The 23,643-nt window shown below is 41.8% G+C and overlaps 1 protein-coding gene across 3 annotated transcripts in view; it reads left to right on the forward strand.

The window, feature by feature from the left end:
- The window catches only part of arid5b (AT-rich interaction domain 5B), a 121,016-nt gene that overhangs the window by 58,771 nt on the left and 38,602 nt on the right, over nt 1–23,643 (forward strand). For all 3 annotated transcript variants that reach the window (XM_086044573.1, XM_086044574.1, XM_086044575.1), the window contains one exon: nt 13,510–13,740. In XM_086044573.1, the coding sequence (XP_085900699.1) occupies nt 13,510–13,740 (231 nt within the window). The remainder of the gene's footprint in view (nt 1–13,509; nt 13,741–23,643) is intronic.

The following is a 23,643-nucleotide window of genomic DNA, read 5'->3' on the forward strand; positions in this document are numbered from 1 at the left end:
TTCTTGTCTGGTAAACGTTGTAGCTTGTTTGGTTCAGTGCAAACCCGAGGGCGAGGTGCTTGCATTCATCATGGAGCTGTAATAAGCCACCGCATAGCAAACTGGGAATTGCTATGCTTCATAGAAATGTTTTTAAAACATAGGTTCAAAAGACAACTTGTCTAGATACTCAGATGTGTTTTTTAATTAAATGGAGATGCATTCAAAAAACATTTTTTTCATAGTCATATGTAGGTATCTTAGGAATCGTTGGACGGCATGCCTTGAGGCCCACAAGTGTCTGTGAGCAGTCTCGGGATGATTTCAGAACCATCTGATTGGACGCTTGCATAATGCTATCAACTTCCCAGAAGTGGGCGATTTTCCATCCACGACCTCATCTATGATCTTTGGATTTGGTCCCAGTCCAACTCCGAAATGGCGACTGTAGTGTAGCCTTTGAATTTTTTGCATTTCCCACAACTAATATAGCAAATTCCCCGCCCTCTCGCCTTCTCATTCCAGTTAACAGTGGGAACGAAGCCAGTCTCATAGCCTCAAGTGTTATTCTTCCTCCTGTTTTTTTTTTCCTCTTCTTGTCTTCCTCAAACATATCAAATCATGTTTCCTCTCGCGCGCGCCCGCCGAAATAGGACTGAGCTGATAATGCGGGGGGGGGGCCCCTCTTTGAGGAAACACACACGGCAACTTTGATCTGGAATGGCATGTCGTTCCTTGCCTGACCTAATTCCCAATCTCCCGATAGGAGCTTTTTTTTCGTCCTCCCCGCACTCAAATGGGAACTTGCTGTCCTGTTAAACAAGCGTTTTGAAGGCGAACATGTCATTCTCTGACGGTGGTTACGGCCGGGGGGCGGGGGGATAATTTGCCAAACTGAGCGGCTGGAAACTCCTCACCATGCTGACAAGCTTCCGCGATGTCCGATCACAGCTGCTCAATTGAGTTTGTGCGTGACAAATGAAGAGCGGCCATCGCAGCGGATAGAATATCATCACCTGCACGGAAAGAGGGGGAGACACTTACGGGTGTTTTTCGGCCGATAGCTCTTTTAAAATCCGCCTATTTTTTGCTGTTTGTTGATTTTGCTTTCTGTTCTAAGCTTGAACAAATACTAAAGGACAACATATTGTTCTGCCGATATTTCATATATTTATAGATGTAAACAGTAAGGGACCCCAAGACAACTTTTTGAATCTATTATATTTTATTAAAATAATTGGCAGAGTAATCATTTGTTGGAATTTTATTCTGCCAAATATCAGAATCGCGATGGCCTCCAAGGGACAGTCAGACCCTACACATGGTGTCACAAAACCGAAGTACGGCTCAACGTCCCGGATATTCGCCGCTTTGTGACCGCGTTGTGAAATGGCGATGTGGCCAAAAAGACTTGCTTTGGAAAATACGTCTTGCCGTCTGCAGAACCCACTTTTTTAAACAAAACATGAAATCTAGTAAGACAAGTTTGTTTTTATTTATGCCCATTTCCTTGTTCCTCACCCCAACCCGTTTTGAGACAAAAACACTCGTGAGGCTGTTGAGATTCTTCGTGAGCAGTGAAAAGTCGGTTGTTTTTATTTGAATATAAATTTGTAACATTACATATTAAATATTTTATTGGAATAAAAGTACACTTTTTTCCCAACCACTAGGTGGCGGCAAACATCCATAAAATGTGACTAACGTTCGCAATCTCGGTTGTACTCGTGTATAATACGCCCCTCAATTTTGGAGGATTTTTTTTTTTTTTTTTTTTTTTTAAAGTGTGTTATTCTCAAGAGATTACGGTATTTCTGAAAATGTGTCTGAGCGAGGCGCTGTGACTTTTTATTCTGTCATTACAATTTGGCAGATTTGCAAGCTTCTTGTTGGAGAACAGCAAGTGGAGCAAAAAGTACTGCAACATTAAAAAAATAGACATGCACGTTGAAAAGTTTAGGCAAAGTCCAGTTTCTTTGACTGCATTTTAGGTTCATCCAAGAATTTCTCTGGATATCTATCTTCAACTTTGTGTAAGTAGCGTATGTAGCGCCATCTGTAGGATGTGCTCAGCCCGCTCTCAAAAAGCGACACTCGAGATAGTTAATTACATTTGTTCCTTTGTGGTATTTTGCACTTATTCCGGGGACCACGTGGGGCAGCTTGTTTTTACTCTGGCACAAGTGACCGTGCTATAAGCGGATTGACCTCTTCCAAACTCAGCAGTCGTCCTGTCCAAGGAGGGACGAGGAGGAAAAAAAAAAAAAAAAAAAAAAAAAAAAAAAAGCTACACAGAAGGTCCACGCCATTACTACACGAAAGCCGACTACAAACGCGCATTTTCATCCCTCCCGAGCTTGTCAAAAACAACTTCTCTTCCGCTGACGCAGCTGTGTTTTCATTTTAGGGCCCTTTTTCTTTTTCCTCTGTCAAAAAAAAAAAAACGAAACTATTTGAGTGTGTTTGTTTTTTTTTTTGTTTTTTTTTTCCTTTTTTGTTTCTGACAGGCGAAGCCTTGCTGAATAACTCCTCCATGTATTACAGGGCCTATTAAATGCAAACTTTTCAATCTGGCAATCAATAAGGCGAGGCGGCGTTGGGCTGGCCCAGCGCCAGACACATTAGAGCCGCCGCCAGCGCCGGTTGCTAGGGAGCCCAGCCCGCTCCGGGGAAAAGAATGTTTAATGTAATAGAATCACATAAATCAACTGGAGGAAAAGTGCTCGTGTCCTCTCCTCTTCTCTCCTCGGCCGACATGCAGCCTTTCATGCCTGTGTTTTCCCTGCCAACCAAATCAAGCTGAATTGTCGCTCATTTGCCGTGTAAACTGCGGGAAAAAAATTATAGAAATGTTTCCTTTTTTTTTTTTTTTTTTTTTTTTGTTCTTCATCTTCCCCCTGCGCCGAAAACAAGCGAGAGCACTTTAGCGTTTTGCTGTAATTAAGAACAGGAGCCTACATGCGTGAAGGGCTCTTGTTGGATCGCTTAAACACACTCGCTATTCGGATGAGTGCATTTCTGCATGTCGAGTGGCGCATCGCGTTCAATATAAGCCCCCCCACCCCCACCCACAACCCCTTCTCCAGCCTCAAATCACACAAATGGGAGTGGAGTGTTAATAGTATCCACTTTTGGCTTCAGTTTAAAAACAACATACAACAAATGGAGCTCAACATGCAACCATCGAGCATTCTTTAGGTGAGTTAAATTCATTTTAAATTAAAAAATGGATGGCTTAAAGATGATATTTGAGTTTGAAGAAATGCAGCAGAAATGCTTTGCAATGACCAATTACTACTTTCCTATTAATAGCCATTTTATGACTAATTGATTTAGAGACACGTGTATCTACAGATAACCGTTTTGAAGTACATGTACAGTAAGTTGAATTTGTTGAATTTGAATTTCTCTCAATTAAATGCATCATGACGGTGACGACAATGACGGTGTTGTGACCCCTCGCAGGATGTCGCGGAATTTTTTTCGACCATAATGGCGGACGCACAGACGATCGCCCGAGCTCTGAAATAAGTAACGGCAGTGCTACAGACGACGCACTTGTGGACTTTGGACCAGTAGAACCAGTCAAACGTGATATATGGTTAAGATTTGTAGACAATGACAATTGTAACAGAATAGAGGATGGTAATTACCACTGGGTTTTTTAAATGAAATTGTGCTTTTTATGTTAAAATGGAAATCAACCCAAACATATATTTTTTTAAGAATATGTTCCCAGCAAGCCCATTAGTCGAAACACGGCGTTCTGATTAATAGTGCGTTTGTGGAAAATAAGTTAAGCAGCAAAATGCACCCATTTTTACAGACACAGTGTGTATGGCATCTGTATAGCTGACATTTTTCAATAGAGTTTAGAAAAAGTGCGGCCATTTGCAATGTGGAGCAAGTGTGCATAAATGTTATGATGTAATATATTAATTAGATCTGCATTTATTTGAAGAAAAGTTGTATTGCTGTTCAGAAAAGCAAGTTGAACAAACCAAAAGCTGTTGATGGAAGCGGCGAGATCGTGAACGCGCACGCTGGGTGTCAAATGGAAAACAAGGCCGCTGCCAGATAGTAGAACAGCTGTGCTCTCTTCCCTCCACTGTAGCGCCTTGACCGTGTAACTCTTTTGTGCAGCCTTGTCTGCTAACATGGCCGCCCGCCACTTAGCTTGCTTGCCGGCGTGTTTGTGTCCAAGAGCGGCTGTCGTTCAACGACAGCCGAATAGCCAAAACGTTTGTGTATTGTTGGGAGAGCAATCGGCATGAAAAAAGAAAATTGGTCAACCTGACCTACACTAAACTAAGTGTTGCTAAGTGTCCAGCCCGTCAGCTGGATTGACACAGAGGTCTTTTGAACAATAGATTTATAATAAACGGGTGTAGCAGCAAGTCTGATTTTTCGGTACAGAATGTCAGGTTCGATACAGAGGTATAAAGCGTTCCCATATGTAAGAAATGAGGTAAGGGACGAGAAGTGTAATAGCCTCACGTGCGCTAGCATCTGGCTAGTGGACGTCACAGTTCACGATATGCTTTTGGCAGCGTGTAAAACTTCTAGTAATTCAGTCTGCATCATCCGTTTCCTAAAAACAAGACAAACTTGTTGTTGCACTTTCCTGAAAAGAAAATAATCGGTTACATGTTGTTGTTATCATACACATTATGAACAACACTTTCATTTATTGTATAACTTACTGCTACTTATTTTGCTGTAATCAGCATTAAATTGGTTTCTGGTGATGTTTTGCATTTTGTTGAATCAAACTGCAACCCCAAAGCCAAGGTAAGGTCATTGCACCACTTGTATAAACATTGAAGTCATGCTATGACATGCTCCTTAAATAGCCACTCACTTCTCACTTCTAAACACCTCATATTGCTTGATAATCGCTAATGGTAATCTTTCAGAGACATTCAAATAATCGGTCAAAATTTATGACTTTGATCAGAAGGAGGAAAAATATTCAAATTGGGCCCAATGATCATTGTGCGTACCCCGCTTAAGATGCAGGGGTTCCCCACCACGCCAACACCCAAAATCAACTTCAGCATGGATCATATTTTTTTTCATTTTTTCAGCTCAACACGTTGTGACAGGTGTTGCGTTTGATAGCACTCTGCGTCCTTGTCATGGGACAGACAACATATTGTGCTCTATTATATAGCTGGCTGTTTTTCAAAAAAACATTTTGATTCATCTCACCAACACTTCTGTTCTTCACAAACGTGAGAAAAATGTCTTGGCAGAGGCTTTATCCTTCCAAAACAAGGAAGTATTTTTTCTTCCTGTGGGATAGCAAGGTCAAGGAAATGAAAATATTATGATAGCAACCAATAATGCAAAAGAAACCAAAATCCATTTTGGAGACCTGAGTGTCCCCCTCCAGGTCTCTTACCTGGATTTGATTTTAACACAACACCTCGTACACGTCTCCTCGCGGAGACAATATTGCACAGATGACAACAAGCAAACATGATATTAAAAGTCCAGAACATTTAATACTTGTCCAAAACACTTACTAGAGGTGGTATGATTACTTCATTAATTATATATATCGTTTAGCTTATTTACGTACTATTTTTACTGTGACAAATGCTTTAGCCATGATTCTGTTGGTTAGCTTAGCATTGAGGCTAAGTGCTATTGTGCCTGTTAGGCACTAGCTTGACTTTGTCCACCGCAACTGCAGGTCTGTTAGTTATCTTAACATAGATTTGAAGGGCTAGCTTGACTGTTTACTGCTAGTGTAAATTATTTCGTTAATAACACTTAAGAAGATTAACATCTACATGTACACAAGACCAGTTTAGTAGTTAAGTTACTAAACTGAGCAGACATTTATTCAGTTCAGCTTTAACTCCAGGTCTGTTAGTTAGCATAGCATAGACATGAAGCGCTAGCTTGACTCTTTCCTCTCCTAGCCAGTCAATTTCTGCTGTTTTCCGGTGTCCACATTGTATATAAGTATCATTCATTTGTGTTTTAATTTATTGCTTTCAGTCTTTGTTGTTGTATTATTGCTATTTTGTTAATGTAAAGTGCTTTGATAGAGCTGCAGCTATTATGAAATGCGCTATATTAATAAAGTTGTATTCTATTCTATTTACTTTGGTGTAGACACTGGACAGGTTTATTATATTAGTTTCTAAATTTGGCAGTAACTCCCTCTGAATTTTTACATTTTTTAACTTGATAGGGTAGCTGAGACTAGTTGTTGATCATCATTCTGCTCTAACAATAAAACCAGTTGTTGATCATCATTCTGCTCTAACAATTCAGCCTTACTAAATGACTCTCCAGCCCGGTTTGATGCTTACACAAGTTTCCTTTTGATCAAACGTTTGACATTAGCGTATTTACCATGCCACTTTATCGCATTACACTGGAACAGCAGAGGGCGAGTCATTAGCCACGTTAGCTGCCATGAGACAGCGCGTTTGTGCACATTTCAAGCTTATATAATTGGCAGCTGCTTCGAGGCATAAAAGCTGCATGTTCATAAAAACTAAATGAGCCTGTAATAGCTTATAGAAATTGTTAGATATACGCATACATTTAAAGATGTGACGTGATCGCATTAAATTCTACTTTGCAATCAAAAGAAACATTTCTGCTCCTCTACCAAGCATGCAACATGCACGATCAATTATTCCTCATAATCAAAAGCTCCTGAAAGTCATTAGCCGCAGATGTCAGTGTGTTGTTGGGACAAAAATACACAACTCAATCAAACCGTGACCATATGTAGCAAAAAAAAGAAAAAGAAAAACAGGAATACAGGGGGGAAAAAAGCCTCCTTTTTTATTTAGTTTTTTTTTTTTTTTTTGTGCAACAGTGACAACCAGGCCACAAGAAATCATGATTGAAGTGTGCAGATGATCAATCAAAATCTTTGTGGGTCTGGCCAGTTGTTAGCGTTTGCATCTTCCAAATTGTCTCAATTAGTTTTATATATATATAAAAAAAACACAAAAAAACAAGAATTGGAAATTATTAACATATTTATATATTTTTTGTGTTAAAAATACAATGTTCATATTTGTCCCTTAAAACATATGCAGTTATTACATTTCATAAATAGTTTTTAAAATAGAAAAATGTTCGGACACTTAGTTGAATACATTATACAACAATAGCACATAGTGTTATTAGTATTGTATATGTTTTAAATATGCTAAATAAAAAGCAAACATTTTGTGACTTACACTAATTCAATAATTTATGGAAGAAACGTGCACCTTTTGCAAGCTTTTCTGTTCTGAAGGAAACTTGCATGATGTGCAAGCAGAAAGCAGAGTCGGAAGCTGGAATCTGATCGCAATTGTGCTCTCATTTCAAGTTTGGACATCCCATTTCACCCATGTCACATCGGGAGACGCACTCTTTTTTTGTTCCTCTCTCAAAGTTGCAATGACGCATATTGGAATTGTATGGGAACAATGTGGCTTGAAACCCGTAGCATAAGCCAAAGTGCCGACAGCAAAATGAGTGAAAGCAATGAATGTGGCTGGTGTCATTTGCTGTAATTTGCATACACCCCATCTTCAAAATATTCTTCCAGTGACCACAAGCTGGTTCTTCTCACAGATGACTGAGGAAAAAAAGGGCTTTGCCTTTTTGGTAAGTTTGTTTCTTTGGTACACCACAAATGTTCATGGGTCACTATGACCCACTGTGTGCTTAACTGAAAAAAGAAAGCAGTATTTTTGCAGTAATTGTTTTGTGAGTATTGGAACAACAAAAAAAGTGTATTAATGGGACTGCCCTTCTTTTAGCCACATATGTCACTGCTGGGTCATTAATCCTCCTGTTATGTTGCGGGTCAAATTGACCCGTTTTAAAATCTTGGAAAATGTAGAAAAATAAAAAGTTGGATGAGTCGTCTTATATTGTTATTGTCATCTTTTTATTACATTGTTAGCTTCCGCCCCAATTCTCCCCCAAAAACTTCAAAAGATTTTTTTTCTTTAAATATTGAGGAGAAAAAATCAGTGAATAGGTGAATCCATGAGGTGCCAAACCGCGAGTATGCAGGGCGTCCACTGTATTATGAAATAGCTTTCGGGTTGATATGCTGAATCCCCCTGTCATGTTGCGGGTCAAATTGTTCTTAAGGTTAACAAATCTAAAAAAACGGAATAAATCAATAAATAAATCAATTGAATTGTTGAAACAAATTGATGATAAAACGTCACTGCCATGATTTTCGTCATTTTGTAGTCTTATGTATTTTTAAAAATATATTTGGTTTACATTTTGAAAATATTTCTTGATGAGTTTTTGTATGCTTTCTGAGGAATTCATGGGGTGTTCCTGCATCAACATGTTTTTTCAAAAGCGTTTGCTATTCCGCCGTCGTCCGCCGCAGCCCGTCTAAGCACATCTGTCTGATCTCGCCCGCTTTCCATTTAGCCTCCTCTCATAATATTTAACACCCGTGTGACTCACGCTCGTCCTCCTCTTGCTCGCACGTTCGCGACATGATTTCTGGCTTTTGGCTTTGCAGTTGCTGTTGAAAGGGGACCAAAGGGAGGGAGGGGGGTTTTGGGGGGGGGGGGGGGGGTAGCACGGCATCTGTCAGTGACAGTGCATGCAAGTGGAAAAGGGGGGCCTGGAGGCCTTTAATGGCAATTTCTCCTACGAAGGCGTCGTTACATAAACAATTAAATAAATTCATTAAATTTGCATGAGTCATAGCTTGTACAATCTGGCATGAGACAAAATGTACCAGAACGTTCCGCTAATTGAGAGCGACTCGGAGCTGTAAACAAAACAGCATCAATCACGCAGAGCGTGTGCCATTAATAAATAACAATACTGATGTGTGTGTGTGCGCGCGCACAAAGGAGTTCAGTGTGTAATGCATTCATTCGCGTGCACACAATTTCTTTCGGCACATTTGAATATTTTTAATATCTATTTTAATGGGACCGCCTCACACAGGGATCCTCTGCGTGTACAGTTAAGCCTCCAAATTATTCATAACCTCGCCAAAGTGAATTTTTATTGCTGGAACTTGCCACAGGAAAGCGACAGAAAGTGCTCGGAGGTATTCATGCAAAATGTTCGCCATTTCCATTGTTGGAAATGATTCTGTGTCTAAGAAATGTGGAGGAAAGGCACTGGAAAAGAACTTTGAGCGTAATCTAGAGCAGGGTCACCAACATTGTGCGTATGAATAACTCGGGGCTAAACTTTTTCGCGCTGAATCCTCGTATCTTCAAAGTCATCACTTCTCAGGAGACAAGAGGAAAAGAAAAAACGGCCTGGATGTTCAATCATTAACATTGCATTGTTAGTGAGAGCAAGCCATTTGCAATGCTTTATATTGGTCAATAATTTGTCAACTATGTAAATAAATAACACCCGCATGTGGACTGACCAATAGTAGAGATTTGTGAACAAATATGAACTGTAACAAATTGCGACATGGGGGATTTTGGTCCGGTGCCAGCGATTATGCAAGATTTCATCTTTCCCCGGTTTTCATGTTGGTCACACCTCTCGCTCCACTTAATTCAGCTCTGCTTACCTTGTGGCTTTAACATGACATTGCTTCAGACGGTGTGGATTGCTTGGTCATGTGGATCGTCGCTCACTCGGGCTAATCATGTCGTTTTATGTAAGTAGGCCCCGCTGTTACATAACAGCGGTATGGAAATGCAGAACGGCTTTTCTGGCTGTTTCACGTCAAACTTGATGGGTGGGCAGACAACTTTCGGCGTACAGGCAATTAAAAAGTCCATTTTCTGTGCTCTGTTCCCTTTGAGGTGCGAGGCCTCAAAGCTCCCGAATATATACAGCACAGTTGTGTGACAAGGTCTGGAGCGTGATTATGCCGCCGGGCTGTTGGGATCCCCGACACTACTGCCGTTTATGAGGTCCCGTTGGCAAAACAATCTTAACGCGGCGGCGACCAATTAGAACGTTTAGACAAACACACGCATGGCCTTTAATTGGGAAAGGTCGCGCTGGAAGAACAAAGAGGGAAATTTCGAAAGTGCGCTCGGCGCGCACGAATGTGCAGTCCTCGGCAAATGCCTTTGTATGCTTATTAAAGCCCTGCAGCGCTTTCTGCAAATTGAATGTAATCAAGTGCGTTGCGGGCCAGAGATAGAAAGAGAGAGAGAGAGAGACAAAAGCCCTGACATTTAAAAAAAAAAAAAGATGCCGCCATACCTGCGAGCGAAAACTGTCAGAAGCGCAATGTTTAATGCATACATGGTGTCAGTGCAGTGCATGTTTGCAATAATATACCGTAAATCTGCCGGCTTTGGGCTTTTTCACAGCATGCGGCTGTGTGTGCGCGGGATACGTCATTTTCATTGATGGGTGGATGCTGGCACTTGAGCGAAAAATTCCTTCTGCATGATTTTCTGCAAATTGAAATTGTTCAAGTGGAATTAAAGCCATTGTTTTTTTTTTGTTTTTTTTTTTTGCCAGAATACATATATGCGTCCACTAGTCTAAACATGGTCTTCTGAATACGATTGTGTTCTTGGAATAGGAATGAAACAATATCGCCCTCTGCTGTCGACCGAAATGAACCTCACAAATGTTTTCACGCTGAAAACAGGTTAGCGGACTCCCCGCGGCTGTCTTGAAATAATCTGGACCCATAATGCAACACTGGCGGCCATCGTACGTTGCCACTCGCTAAGCATGCCTAACTGGAATACACTGATGTTTCCGCGGCCTTTTCACGTAATTTTCTGTGTGTCGTACGATAAGTCTGGGAGAAGCTACACATGCGCATTTCATCGGTAAGAATGCCATTTGAAATGTTCTCCTGAAAGGTATATTTCTGAGATTCCTCCAATGGAAGTGGTCATCATGCTGGCTGGCACTGATGGGCTGCTGTAAATGTGCTCTGTGCAAAAAAAACCCCTCTTTTTATCAGCCTTCAAGCTCAATAACATAACGAAAGAATCAGCTCCTGAAACACAAGTCGGCGGCGGAAATCCCCCCCGAATGTCATGTCCTCGTCAAGCGAGTTGTCGGCCTCGGCCACTTTCGTACGCTGGACAAATATGAAGCGGAGCAAGCCTTAAAACTGCCAAACAAATGGACATAGATTTGTACACATATTTGGATCTTTCTCATCATCTCGCAGCCTTTAACAAAAGCATGTTAGTCAACACCGAGTGTGTTTTGAAGAGATCATCCTCCTTATTTTCAACAATTACGGTAATGGAGGGGACATACACTCCATTTCACATTTAGTTTGCATCATAATTATATGCATGTTTGTTGCATGGGCGACGCAGATACAGCCAAGCATGTAATTACTTGCATGTATATAGAAATATATGTATATGCGATCAGAATTTATATTTGCATCGTTGTGTGGGCGGCTTGAGATTTGTTCTTTCATAACGAGGCAGGGCTGCATGTGAAGCGTACTTTTTAATTAGCGGCGTTGCTTAAATGCGCATTTACGCCGAAGCACAAAACTAAAGAAAATGTTGCATTATATATACATAGACTTTTTTTTTTTTTTTTTTAAACTAACATCCATTTTGTGGTTCCTAGCACCGTAATAGTGTTTTCATCTTGCCTGATCTTATTTCCCAGAAAATGAATCAAGTGTCACACTGTGCATGTCTGCTCTGTTCTTTCATTATCAGCGTGTTCAAAGTAGGTCACGGACACACGCTTTGGATTAAAGTCTTGGTTAAAGTGTGTTAAACTCTCCTAATTTTGAATACGGTGAGATGCTGGGCGCTTTTTAGCTCGTCGAAATTGCGACGCCTACGCTAATGAAGCCTCTCAATCAACCATACCGCTGAGGGTATGTTTTTCATTGTGCCGTGGCCAACAACTACGATATATATCTGACTCATATCTGATTTTTATCCAGGCCTTGTGGTAGTAAATCAGAATTTAAGGACTTGAACCATGTGGTGTAAATTCAGCCTCAATGACGTATATTGAAAATTAACAGTTTTCTTAGTACTGGATGGCCTTTCCTGTGCATTTGAATGTATGGTATAAATCATTAAGGCAGACATATTATTTTCAGAAAAAAAAATTGCTGGTGTATTCCCCCCACCTAATTTTAAACACTTTCCAGATGTCTTTTGTCCAAATACCCCAATGACCAAGAATTACAGCACACTTTAGACTAGGGATGCACGATATATCAAACATTGCATATCATCTGTTGCATATCAAACAGCACAAAATTAAAATGGTTTTGTCCTCTTTTCTTTGCCTAAAAATGCCCAGCCCACAACAAAATTGTTGCAAATTAACCCATTAAAGCCTAAAGCGCCTCGCTCAACAGCTCCCCAAAACCGTCGGTCGTCTTTGGAATTCCCCTTGAAAACCTGAGGTTTTCCCAGAAATTCATCACCTTCAAAATAATCAATATCTCAGACCCTGTAGCAGACACAAACATAATTCCAAAAGATTTTGAGACCTTAGACACGTGGCTTGCACACAGGCCCGGGTTTATTAATTTTTACTGTTTCAATCCAAGATGTAAAAATAACGTGTCAGTGTAAGAGAAACACTATTTTTAATTTTAAAAATCGAGTGGTAATTACCATCCTCTATTTTCTTACAAAGGCGGCGATATTGTCATTGTCTACAAACATACAGAATATCTTAACCATATATCACGTTGGACTGGATCTACTGTTTCAAAGTCCACAAGCGCATCGTCTATATCACTGCCGTTACTCATTTCAGAGCTCCCGCGATCGATGGCGTCCGCCATTATGACTCGAAAGAATTCCAGAACATCCTCTGCGGGCTCACGAAACCGTCACGTGTATATTCTGATGCATTTCATTGGTTAAGAGAACAAAAATTGGATAAAAAAAGAAAATGACGTATACGCTCTCCAGGCTTTAAGGGTAGAAAGACGGTTATGCACTCCCATTCTTAATGGGATAATATAAAAAAAACCTTGAAACTGTTTTGCAGTTTTTAAAGTTTATCCAAACTTACCTGCCGATATTGGATTCTGCCGGTATGATAACTGTGAGCAAAAATATTGCTGTATCACGGTATAAAACTACACCTATAAAATGGGCTGATTTGGAATACATTCTTTTTAGTAAGTCACAGTGTCCCTTCACTCGTGCGCTGTTTTTGTGGTCGTGGGCTACTCATGTTGTCCTAGGGGCTAACCAGTACCTGCTGGCACCATTTTTTTAAATGAATTTTTTTAGGAGAATGCTCATCAGCAGAGCAAATATGCATGCGTTTGCATTTTCTCTTTTGTTTTGCTCCCTCCAGCCTCCCCCCCGTTCATAACTGCTCACAAAAAAAAGAGGTGTCTTGTTGACTCTGCTCTACAATCAACCAATCATATTGTGCCGTTTCTACAAGTCCCATTGGCTCATTCCCGATGACAGCTAGTGTTAGCGGTTATTTGAAACCTTTTCTTGTTAAAATCACGCCAACCCGGAAATCCGTGTTGTAGTCTTTGAAGTGGCGTGGATACAAACCAGATTTTTTTTTAATGATGCCGATATTATTCCTGTATTGAATTTTGTGCGTGTGCTTGTACAGGTCAGGAAGAGGACGGCAGGAAGGTGCTGGTCCTCAGCTACCCGCAGTACTGCCGCTACCGCTCGGTGCTGGTACGGCTCCGGGAGCAGCCCAGCTCGCTTCTGCTCAACCACACGGTGCTGGCGCTGGGCGGCATCGCGGCGCTGGGCGCCAACACGCGCATCCTGTACTGCCGCGACACCTTCGAGCATCCCACGCTGCTGCGCAACGAGAGCATCTGCGACCAGTTCGGTGAGTTGCGGCTGGTCAAACCTTCATGACCATTCTTTGCCTTTCACAAAGACTTGGGCTGAACTTGTTGCCGTAGAGGCCAAATGAAATGGGAAATATGATTATCTTTTTTCAGGATTTCGTTTGCTTGGAACGGTCAGAAGGGGAAAAAAAAACAACTCTTGTTACACAAGCAGCGTTCAGTTTGTTTTCAACGGATTATTCTCGCATTCTCTCATTGCTTAGCATCCGCCTTTAAAAAAAATAATTTAAGATGAATATGGAGCCCTTTTTTTCTCTCAATTGAAACAAAACAAATTGAGGCCACGATTATAGACATCAATGGTGTCATGACATCAAATCACATAGTAGGCGTTAGTCTATGCTTCTTGTGGTCAGAAAATGTATTCAGGTCTTGCTATGATATGCTGCGATGTGCCTTACGTCTTATAATTTTTTTTCCCCCCAAATTTAATTAATCACAAATGCAAATTTAAAATCCATCTTTTAATTGATTTTTGTGAAATTATTTAAATACATATCATGTCATGTTAGTTTTTAATGTAATTTTTTAATTGTAATTTTATTAAGCATTTAATAAAAAAACATTTTTAAGTCTTTTAAATTTGCATTTTAATTTTCATTTTATTTTGTTATTCAACTTGTAATGATTCTTAGTTATTTGTATATAATTGTATGTAATTTGCTTCACATTTGAATGTAAATTATAATTCACAGTTTTGCTTTGTTTTAATGATATAACATGGATACTATTTTAGATGCATCAAAGAGCACTGAAATTGGATCTGGTTGTTTAGTTTTGCAAAAGTGAAGCTCCTAAAGTGTTTTAACCGGCCGGGAAGCGAGTCGCTCGAGCGGCGAGCGGCATCCGAACAGCCTCACCTATCCTAAAGCGTCGTGCTCTGGAATTTTTTGGAGTGCCGCAACATGTCTCCACTTCTGAATGCCACGCACGAAAACAAGTAGATCGTGTGATTCACCTCTGAACGAGGGGACTTTCACAATAACAGCTCGCTCGTCCTCTTGCAAAGTCATTGCTGTGGTTTGTGTTAATCCTGCGGTTGCTTGTGGTTGGTTCTTCCAAATGTTGCCCCGCTGCGTGCTGAAACCACCCCGGCAAATATTGATGATGTAATGACAACGAGGAGATGAACCTAGAAAGTGCGATTTCTGTAGAAATGGCGTGTGAATGTTGAAGAGCTGCCGCGAAACCCAAATGCTGCGGAATGAATCGGAAATGTACAAAATGTGAGACCTTGAAGAAATACAAAAGAACTCTTACATTTCTCAATTAATACAGGAAATTCACCATTGAGAATGATTTGTAATTCAAATAGTAGGAATTTTTTGCTACGCTGAACATTTTGAAGTTGGAATAATTTGAATCAAAATGTTGGAAGAGGTGAGGAATGAAGAAAAATACTGGAGAATTTCTCAATTTTGGCGTTTTCTCTCTCTCGAAAAAAAGAATTCTTCTTAGGAAGTCGACATTTCTAGGATCGCTGGATGTTTTGACATTGAATGGCTTGAATCGATTAAGAAATTGTGACTTGAATTTCTGTGTTCATTGGAATGAGGGCTTTCTTGTGGGAAAAACTACTTTTGTTAGAGATTTATGAGAAAAGTGGACTAGCTGGCATGTTTTGAATTAGCTGAACATTTTGACCTTGTGATAGTTTGAGTCAGTCCAGACTTGTGAAAGTAGAAATGTCTCCGCAGTCGGTGGAATAATCTGGCAAAAAAACCTCAAGTCAAGAATTTTGCTGCAGAATAACTTCCGCTTTAATTGTTATAAAATTGGAGATAAAACACTTCTCCCTGTTTTGTGTTGTTAAATCGAAGTGACATAAGACATCATTTTTTTCTGCGGGTAATTTTGAGCTGAAGCATAGCTGGAATGTTAAGTGACTGCTGAGTAATTGCCTTGTAAGAGGTGAGGCGCGAAGGGCAAGTCACTTTCCAGGCTTTGGAAAATAAGTTTGCAATCGTGACGCCAACATCCTGTGGCCGCCGTTTGGCTCAGTGCCGCCCGCCACATTGAAGCGAAAGGTTTATTTTCAGCAGCCGCGGGGAGCGCCACTTTTTCTGCATTTGGAGGTTTACAAGCACTCCCCCCCCACCACCCTAATATATATTTTCTCTGTTCACTTGTTTGTGCTTGACAAGCAGCACAATTTCCATCACGCTGCCAAGGGCCCCCGAGGGCATCTGGCTTATTATTATAAGCACATTTGTGAGCTTTGCACATACGCAAGCTGCCATTTCCTGGCTCCATATCCACTTTTATTCAGATAAATACCAGCGCCGGAGTAATGGCGTCCAGCTGTGACATAATCAACTTTTCTCTTTTCTGCAGCGAGGCGACGGAACGAGGCTTGTGCGCGCGCGTCAGCTGGTCAGCCAGATGAAAAAAGCGCAGTGTGAAATACAGTCAACAGAAGAGAGAAAAATGGTGTGATTGAGTCTATTCCTGGCGGGCTCGGTTATGGATTCATCACAGCGGCGCAGTAGGTGTACAGGCGCATTGGTTATATAAGCGGCGACGGCAACGGCTCACTCTTGATTTATATTTATACCCCGTGATTTATTCCCATTTGTCAAGGTGAATTTGGAGCGATCATCCGAGCGCTATTGCGGCGTTAGCGCTCGCCACTGTACCCGTCTTGTATTGTACTGTACTATTGCGCTTGAGTGGGTGATCTAAGGTCTGCTCTCTGCAAAGACACTCGTCAGGCTTTTTATCCGAGGCGATCTGCTCTTCAGGCTTTTAAAGCACTCGGAGCGGCAAACGGCAAGGCTCTTCTTGCCAGCTGGTGGAGTCCCGAGAGCCACGACACTCACGCACAAATGCGAGTGTTGTTAGAAAATTGACTTTTTAAGCCGAGGCACGTATTAGAAAAAAAAATATATAAATATATACAGATAGATAGATAGATAGATAGATAGATAGATGTGTGTGTGTACATATATACAAGTTGAGTGTGAGCGTGTGGGTGTGAGCTGTGGGCTACAGCAGCTCCTCATGCGTGTTCTCGTTTTGTCTTTGCGTGTTTGACTGTGACTGGCTTTGCTGTGTTTTGTGTAAAACGTCTGATCTTCTGTTCCACCTCTAATGGAGCTAGTTTGCTGGATCTCTGTGTACAAGAGACTTGACTGTTGCTCTACCTTATACCAGGAAGTGCCTTTATTCTATCTTCTGACAGGCCAGAAAGGCTTTGGATTGAGTTTACTTACTCCGGCGCCCTCCTACTGTCCAATCAATTGTCTGGATATAAGTGTGAAGTTGAGGGTGCAGCCCACTTCTCGCGCCCCAAGTCATCTGGGATGGACTCCCGTGCTGGTTCTCAGCCAGTTTAACAGTCAGTGAAAGCGCAGAGGGGAACAAAGACCCCCACGCCCCCCACTGAAATCCCCCGTGCACTTGAGGACACGGGTGACAGTTATTGTTTATAATGTATAATTATAAGCACGCATTCTTTGCCTGCTCTGATTCGACGACGCCCACGCCGGCTCGCCGGAGGGAATGTTGTATCGGTTTCAATTGCAACAAAATAGCAAAGTGTCGTAAAGGCCATGCTACAACAACAGAAATAGTTGGAGTGAGGCCTGGCGCAGGCCAAGCTCCAAATAGGTTGACGCTGTCGTGCAAGTACAGATACTTGAGTAAAAATGATGAAGTGCCGATTTAACTTTGGTACTGTACTTAAGTACAAAAGCGAAAAGTTCAAATGACATTTCACTCTCATTTAAATGCAGTGCAATACTGCTTTTGATATTTTGGCACAGCACTGTGCGCACACAATAGTTTCCCTCTATTTGTTACCTTAGTGCTCGCACTGAGAATAATTCTAAAAAAAAAAAAAATACGTTACATCTCACCTGTTGTTGTTTTAGCAAAGCTTTGCTAATGTTGTGAATTGAGTCATAAAAAATGCAAAATTAGTCTAAGTCTTTTTTTTTTTTTTTTTTTTCAGATTAGATGGAGAATATTGAATGCCAGAAGCTGGTGGTTTTTACACTGGCACAAGACTCATGAATCATTCAGCATTGCACTCGTTTTAGTCATAATACACTGTACATGTTTGAAGGCGATAGCTGAAAACGTGCAAACACGGACTGAACTGTGGCGATGCGACGCCTTAAGACCCCCAAGATCTCGTCACAATCTCGCCCACGCTTGACGTCAGCTTTCTATATTTCCTCTGCGGAGGTTGAAAAAAAGTTAATGAGCATATTTTGACAAAGTGCAGATATTAGTTTTCAAATGTAGGGAGTGCGAGTAAAAAGGAAAGCACTCACTCCCTGAAATATATACCAAAGCAAATAACAGTAAGAAAGTATTTGTACTCGGTTACGCGCTTGCCGACATTTGCTTAGCCCCTTCTGCGGTCAGTGGGCGCAAATCGAAAGCATTTCAAGCACGCACGCAGCGGATGCCGCATGGATTTTTGCTTGTCGGCGACTCTCGGGGCAAATGTTATGAGCTACACCTTTCCGCCATTCTCCCACCTCCTTCAATTCCTGGAGTTCCGCTGACCCTTCGTTCCCCTCTTGTGTCAGAAACCCAACCCTCGCACGGGCTTAACTCGACACATGCGGGCCAGGCAATCACACGATTTGTCGTCGTACGTCAGCTCTAATATAATCCTTGTCTGCTGCTTCCAACTATATTTCAAGCAGCAATGTGTTTGTTTGTTGGAAAACTCTCAGTCATTGCTGCTTGGCTTTTATTAAGCAGGGATCTCCAGTCGAATCTTTGCGCAGAGGGAGCGAGAGTAAAGGCCTTTTATTGCTTTAAAGATTAATATTGTCGCCATTCGCTGGATGAAAAACAACCTGTGGACGTTTAGACTTCATAAATCTTCCTGCACTAGAATGTGCCAGGAGGAGGAGATGGGGGGGGGGGGGGGAACACTGAAAAATGGGCCATGTTTCGCTATGTGAGATCACATCCCCCTCTTTAAAAAAAAAAAAAAAAAAAAAAAAAAAAACATTGACTCCTGCGCAACATGATCTTACAGTATGATGTCACTCTTTCCACAATTTGAGCCGCTCGCTGGCTCGCCCTTTGAAACATGAAATCACATTAGGCGAAATGAAATGTGCACACGCATGTCATAGATGGGCTTCTTGCTTGCGACCCCGCTGTAAGATTTGGTTTTGCGTTGATGGCCTTTTAACAAGCCGCCAATGCCAAGACAACAACAAATGTGTCACTGTGTTTCCTCTTCATCAAACAATTACTAATGCAGTCGTTGCCAAAATTCTTTGGCAGTGGCTCACGTTTTGTGTTTTTGCTCACTTGAGTGCTTCACTTTTCGGGTTTGATGTTCACACTGCTTCTGTACTGTTTTATAGAACCGTAACAAGCTATATGGAAATGAGGCTATATTTCTCATTTCTGCCTGAACGGACTGGGTCAACAGTATTGTAAAAATATTGACTTGGTTTTCACAAATTGGATGATTTCCAATAAGTCTTTTTTTGAACCATAAAGAACATAATAGAAAATGGCGGGGGAAAATGATTAAAAACGTCTTACTCGAATACAATTTTTTTCCCAATCAATATCTTTGAACACAACTTCATTATTTGTTTTATGCCCACCGAATAAAATTGAGTTAAGATTGTCAAATGGGCCAGTGATATTCAAATATGATACATTAATGAATGCATTTACTTCATTCAACAATTTAACACCCAAAATAAAATAAAAAATATGGAAAAAAACATACATACACGTGTGCATCAATACATACACATACGCACACACATATCTTGGATTGATGCATATCATATGTCAATGCATATACTGCTGCCAAGTGTAATGATTGACGTGTACAGTAGAGAATTTCCCGGCAATTTCCGTGAGCCTCCCACATCGCTTCTTGTTTGTATTTTTAGCAAGATTGCCGGGAGGTAAACAACCGTCTGTGGCTTGGCTGAGGTTAATTGACTTGATCCAAGATAAATAGCTGGCAACAAGTAAAAATAGCAGCCGGTTATTTTCTTGCATCTTCATTTTAGTTAATTCATCTTCCGCCATGTCTATTGGATGTCTTACCTCTTCTAAACAACTCACCAGTCATTTCAAAACATCGTTTGGTGTGCACTGTGAACCGTTTCTGATATTTTGCACCCATACCCCCAAATTTTTTTGACGTTACACTAGTCCACGGTGCAAAAAAAAAAAAGTTGAGGACTGCAGATGTGCAGTAGCCCACGCACTGTATAAGAACACACTAGGAGATTTTTTTCCGTCATGTGAGGGTGTCTGACATTGATTAAAATGTCGAAAACGAGTATGTTTAGCTTGCATTAGCACCATTTCGTTGACGTGGCTTGGCCTTCAGCAGTTCCTGTCAAAGGAAACGTGGCGACTGCTAGTTTTGAAAAATCATCGTGACGCAATTCCCGAAATCACCAGCCCAAAGAAGATAAATACCAGACGAGCCTGTCGCGGCCTGTAGCAATCGACTCACTGAAGACGAGCAGCGTGCTTGTCAAGCAGGCGGCGTGCAGGTGGAGGCTTGCAGGTTCTTCCCGCTTGGCCGTCGTCCGACGTGTTTACATGACAGCGGAAAATCCAGCCCGGTGTTTTACAGCTTTTTAAGAAGCGCTCACCAACACGCCAGTGATTACAAAACGAGCCGGAGGAAGCTTGTTTTGCCGTAAAAATCTGTCTTTTATCATGAATTATAAATAAGCTCCCCTACAGAGTACAATAAATCGGCGTGTAAAGAGGCAAACATGAAAACGGGAGATGCTGTGGCCTATTTTATGGTGGCAATGATTGTTATTTATAGCCGCCGCGGCTTTAGCCTTGTGCGGCTTTTTCCCCGCGATGATCGCGTCCCGTGATTGGGCTCATTGGGTCGCCTCAATCCCATCAAGTGTAACTAGAGCGTGATCTATTAGAATACATATGTTTTATTGATGTGTTTATCCCACCATTCATTTATTTATAGGTCGATGCTGAGATTTCTTTCTCTCTCTCTCTCTTCTTTCTCCGCCAGTAATGAATAGGATAAGCCTTGAAGCTTATCCACCGCTCCCTTTCATAGCCCACCCTTCCCGATTCCTACCCCCCCCCCCCCCCTCTCTCCGAAAGCCAAATTGAAATCTTTCTTTCAAGCCCGCAGTCCTACTGAGTGCTCGCCGCAGTCTGTCGGTATCAGTGATGTGCGAGCGGTTTTGAAGGTGATCCCGTTTTAGCGCATTATGTAACGTTCGAACGCCGTTGGAGTTTGTTTATTTTTCTCAGGGGCTCCTTGGGGTGACACGTTCACATATTTACTTACTGACTCTTGTTGAGCAGCAGAGATAGAGGATGCCACATACTGTACATGCATGTTGTATGTAAGTCTCAAGCTCACGTTTTAGGTTAAGTTACTTTGGCAGGTCGAGTCGAGTCGGGACAAAATTTCAAGCTAGTTGAGTCATGAATGACTTGGGTTAGGCCGGGTACACACAAAGGACAATCGGGCCGCGTGACGTGATGTCACGGGCCCCCGGGTCTTGAGTTTGACACCTGTACGTTTGCAAGATCACGTGTGATCATCCGAGAGCAGAATCTTTGTGTGTGGTGCTTATGTGGTGAGGTCATTGTAGCAGACCACACAGAAAATGACAAAGTGTTCATTGCCTAATTTGATCGGTTCAATCACAGATGACGTGTACTAGACCTTGAGCAAGTCATATAACACGAGCTCTCCCCAAAATCACTTACGCACTTACTTTTTTTTTTCCTTTCAGGTATGATTTGGGCAGACGTGAGGCCATCACTATTTGACAGATTCGGTTGTGCAGTTTTTGGAAGCATATTGCTTCCCAATTGACATTAGAGTAATATTTGAAAATTGCTGCCTGGCAAGAAGTTTTCCGCCCCCCCGTTCAGAACCAATTTAAGAACTTTAAGGTTGCTTAGCTTCATAATCTTCCACTTTGCACAACCTGAAGTTGGTACGGGCTAAAATGTTGTTAACTGCGAAGCCATCAGCTGAATCGAGCTTTTGTTGATGGCGAGTTCCAGTGCGGCCCTTCGGACAGACTTCTCCTGGCTTTGCACGAGTGCCAGCTCTAGGAGTTCGGTTTGGTGGTTTTAGTAGGCTTTCCGCTGCGTAGTCCACAACAGATCCTGTCTTGAGGAACTTTCCATGGGTAGCGTTAATCACACTACACGTTGCACCAGCGTGACGGCCAACAAGTGTCTCAAACTGGTGCTGAACTGCAGTCGAAGATAGTAGAGTCCCTCAAATATTTTGCCCCGCCGGAGTTTAGCCCCCCCCGTGAGAGCGTTGCATAATCGAGGCGTGCAAATAAACGCCAGGGCGGTATTATTAAGTAGACACGGGTCGGCGCATTCCTCGGCGACCGTGTCAGTCAGTCAGATGTGGGATAAGATTGGTTAGTGCTGGCAGGCGTCATGAGGCCATCACAAGACCAGTGCTCGGATTTGTTTTTTGATTTTTTTTTTTCTTCCCCGCATACGAAATAATGCCAAATCAGTTCAGTTTTTCCCGGCTCAAACTGTCATAAAAAACATCATAAAATCTTTATTAACTCTATTGGCAGTGTTTGAACTGTCCTTAACTTTCTTATTGGTACATAAAAACAAGGCAAGAACTGTGTGATACAACTCAAAGGAGCGTGGCTTAGTCAATGACGTCAGGAGCTAGAAATTGACACGCAAAGTGCCTCATTACTATGCTAGTTTGTTAGCCAATTCATTCGTTTTTAGATACTTGGCTAGTTGTTAGTTAGTTGGCTAGTCAGTTTGTTGGCTACTTTTCTAGTTAAATTTTAAATACATTTTGGCTAGTTGGCTCATTTGTTTGGTTCTGCACCGGATATGAAAATGAAAAGTGACTGGAAGTATGCCTTCTTTGCGAAAATCTTTTGTGCCGGCATCTCGCATGATGATGGAAGCTTTGTTTGAGGTATGAGACGTGTTTTTCCAGGATGTGTGTTAAAGGCCACATTGTAGCACTTTTCAGCCACTACGCTGTCCGATTCCACTGTAAATAAGCTTTTGTCAAAGATTTCCTTGTAAAGGGAAAACTTGCGCCTTCACCAGCCCCCCCCCAGAACCCCCAACCCGCCCCCCCCCCCTCTCCCCACGTCTACCCCCCAGTTCACTCACGCACACACACATTGCCAATGAATCAGATGAGAATGATTTTTTTTTTTAATCCGTGGCAATAATAAACTTCTTTGAAGGCCTTAATTGGCTCTTCCTGGAACAGCAGAGTTTTGCTTCATTTGATCTGATGAAAGCGTAATTTTGCTTCTCTCCCGCTCCCCCCAGGCCGGGGGGGAGCGCGCACAACTAATGAATTAAGAACACACAACTCCTTTTTTTTCATAGTATTATTATTATTTTCTCTGGCTCACCCTCCCAAGTGACTTTCATAATAAGCCAGAGAAATTCACACTGCAGCGCTGTCTGCTAAATTGCCTTCATTTGAGCTGGTGAGTGTGTGTTTAGATTGAAGAAGATTGTTGACTGAAAATTGTGATTCGTGGAAAGGTGGTGGAGCAAAGTCGCGTGGAAAATGGAAGGGACGGGCGGGCGAGGGAGAGTGCTGGCTTTCCTAAAATTTCATGAAGCGAAGGTCAGCCAACGCAGTAAGCCAGCGGTTCTCAAACTGGGGGCCGACGACCCCTAGAGGTCGGCGATCCCACGCTTGGCCGTTTGTCAAAGTAATCAATAAATTATTACGTGGTGTCATTTGAAAAAGTGCATACCTACATCTGGGGACTGGCACACCCAGAAAACAAACACAATAAACCAATTACTCCTCCCTAGCCAAGATTTTGGAAAGTTAAAATCATCTCATAAAGCAGACATCTCATGAATCATTTTTTTCAAGAACAAAAGGCAACTAATGTCTGTTTTCTAGA

The sequence above is a fragment of the Filicampus tigris genome, chromosome 11 (assembly GCF_054856515.1).
Source record: "Filicampus tigris isolate MCC_2025a chromosome 11, RoL_Ftig_1.0, whole genome shotgun sequence".
Classification (NCBI taxonomy): domain Eukaryota; kingdom Metazoa; phylum Chordata; class Actinopteri; order Syngnathiformes; family Syngnathidae; genus Filicampus; species Filicampus tigris.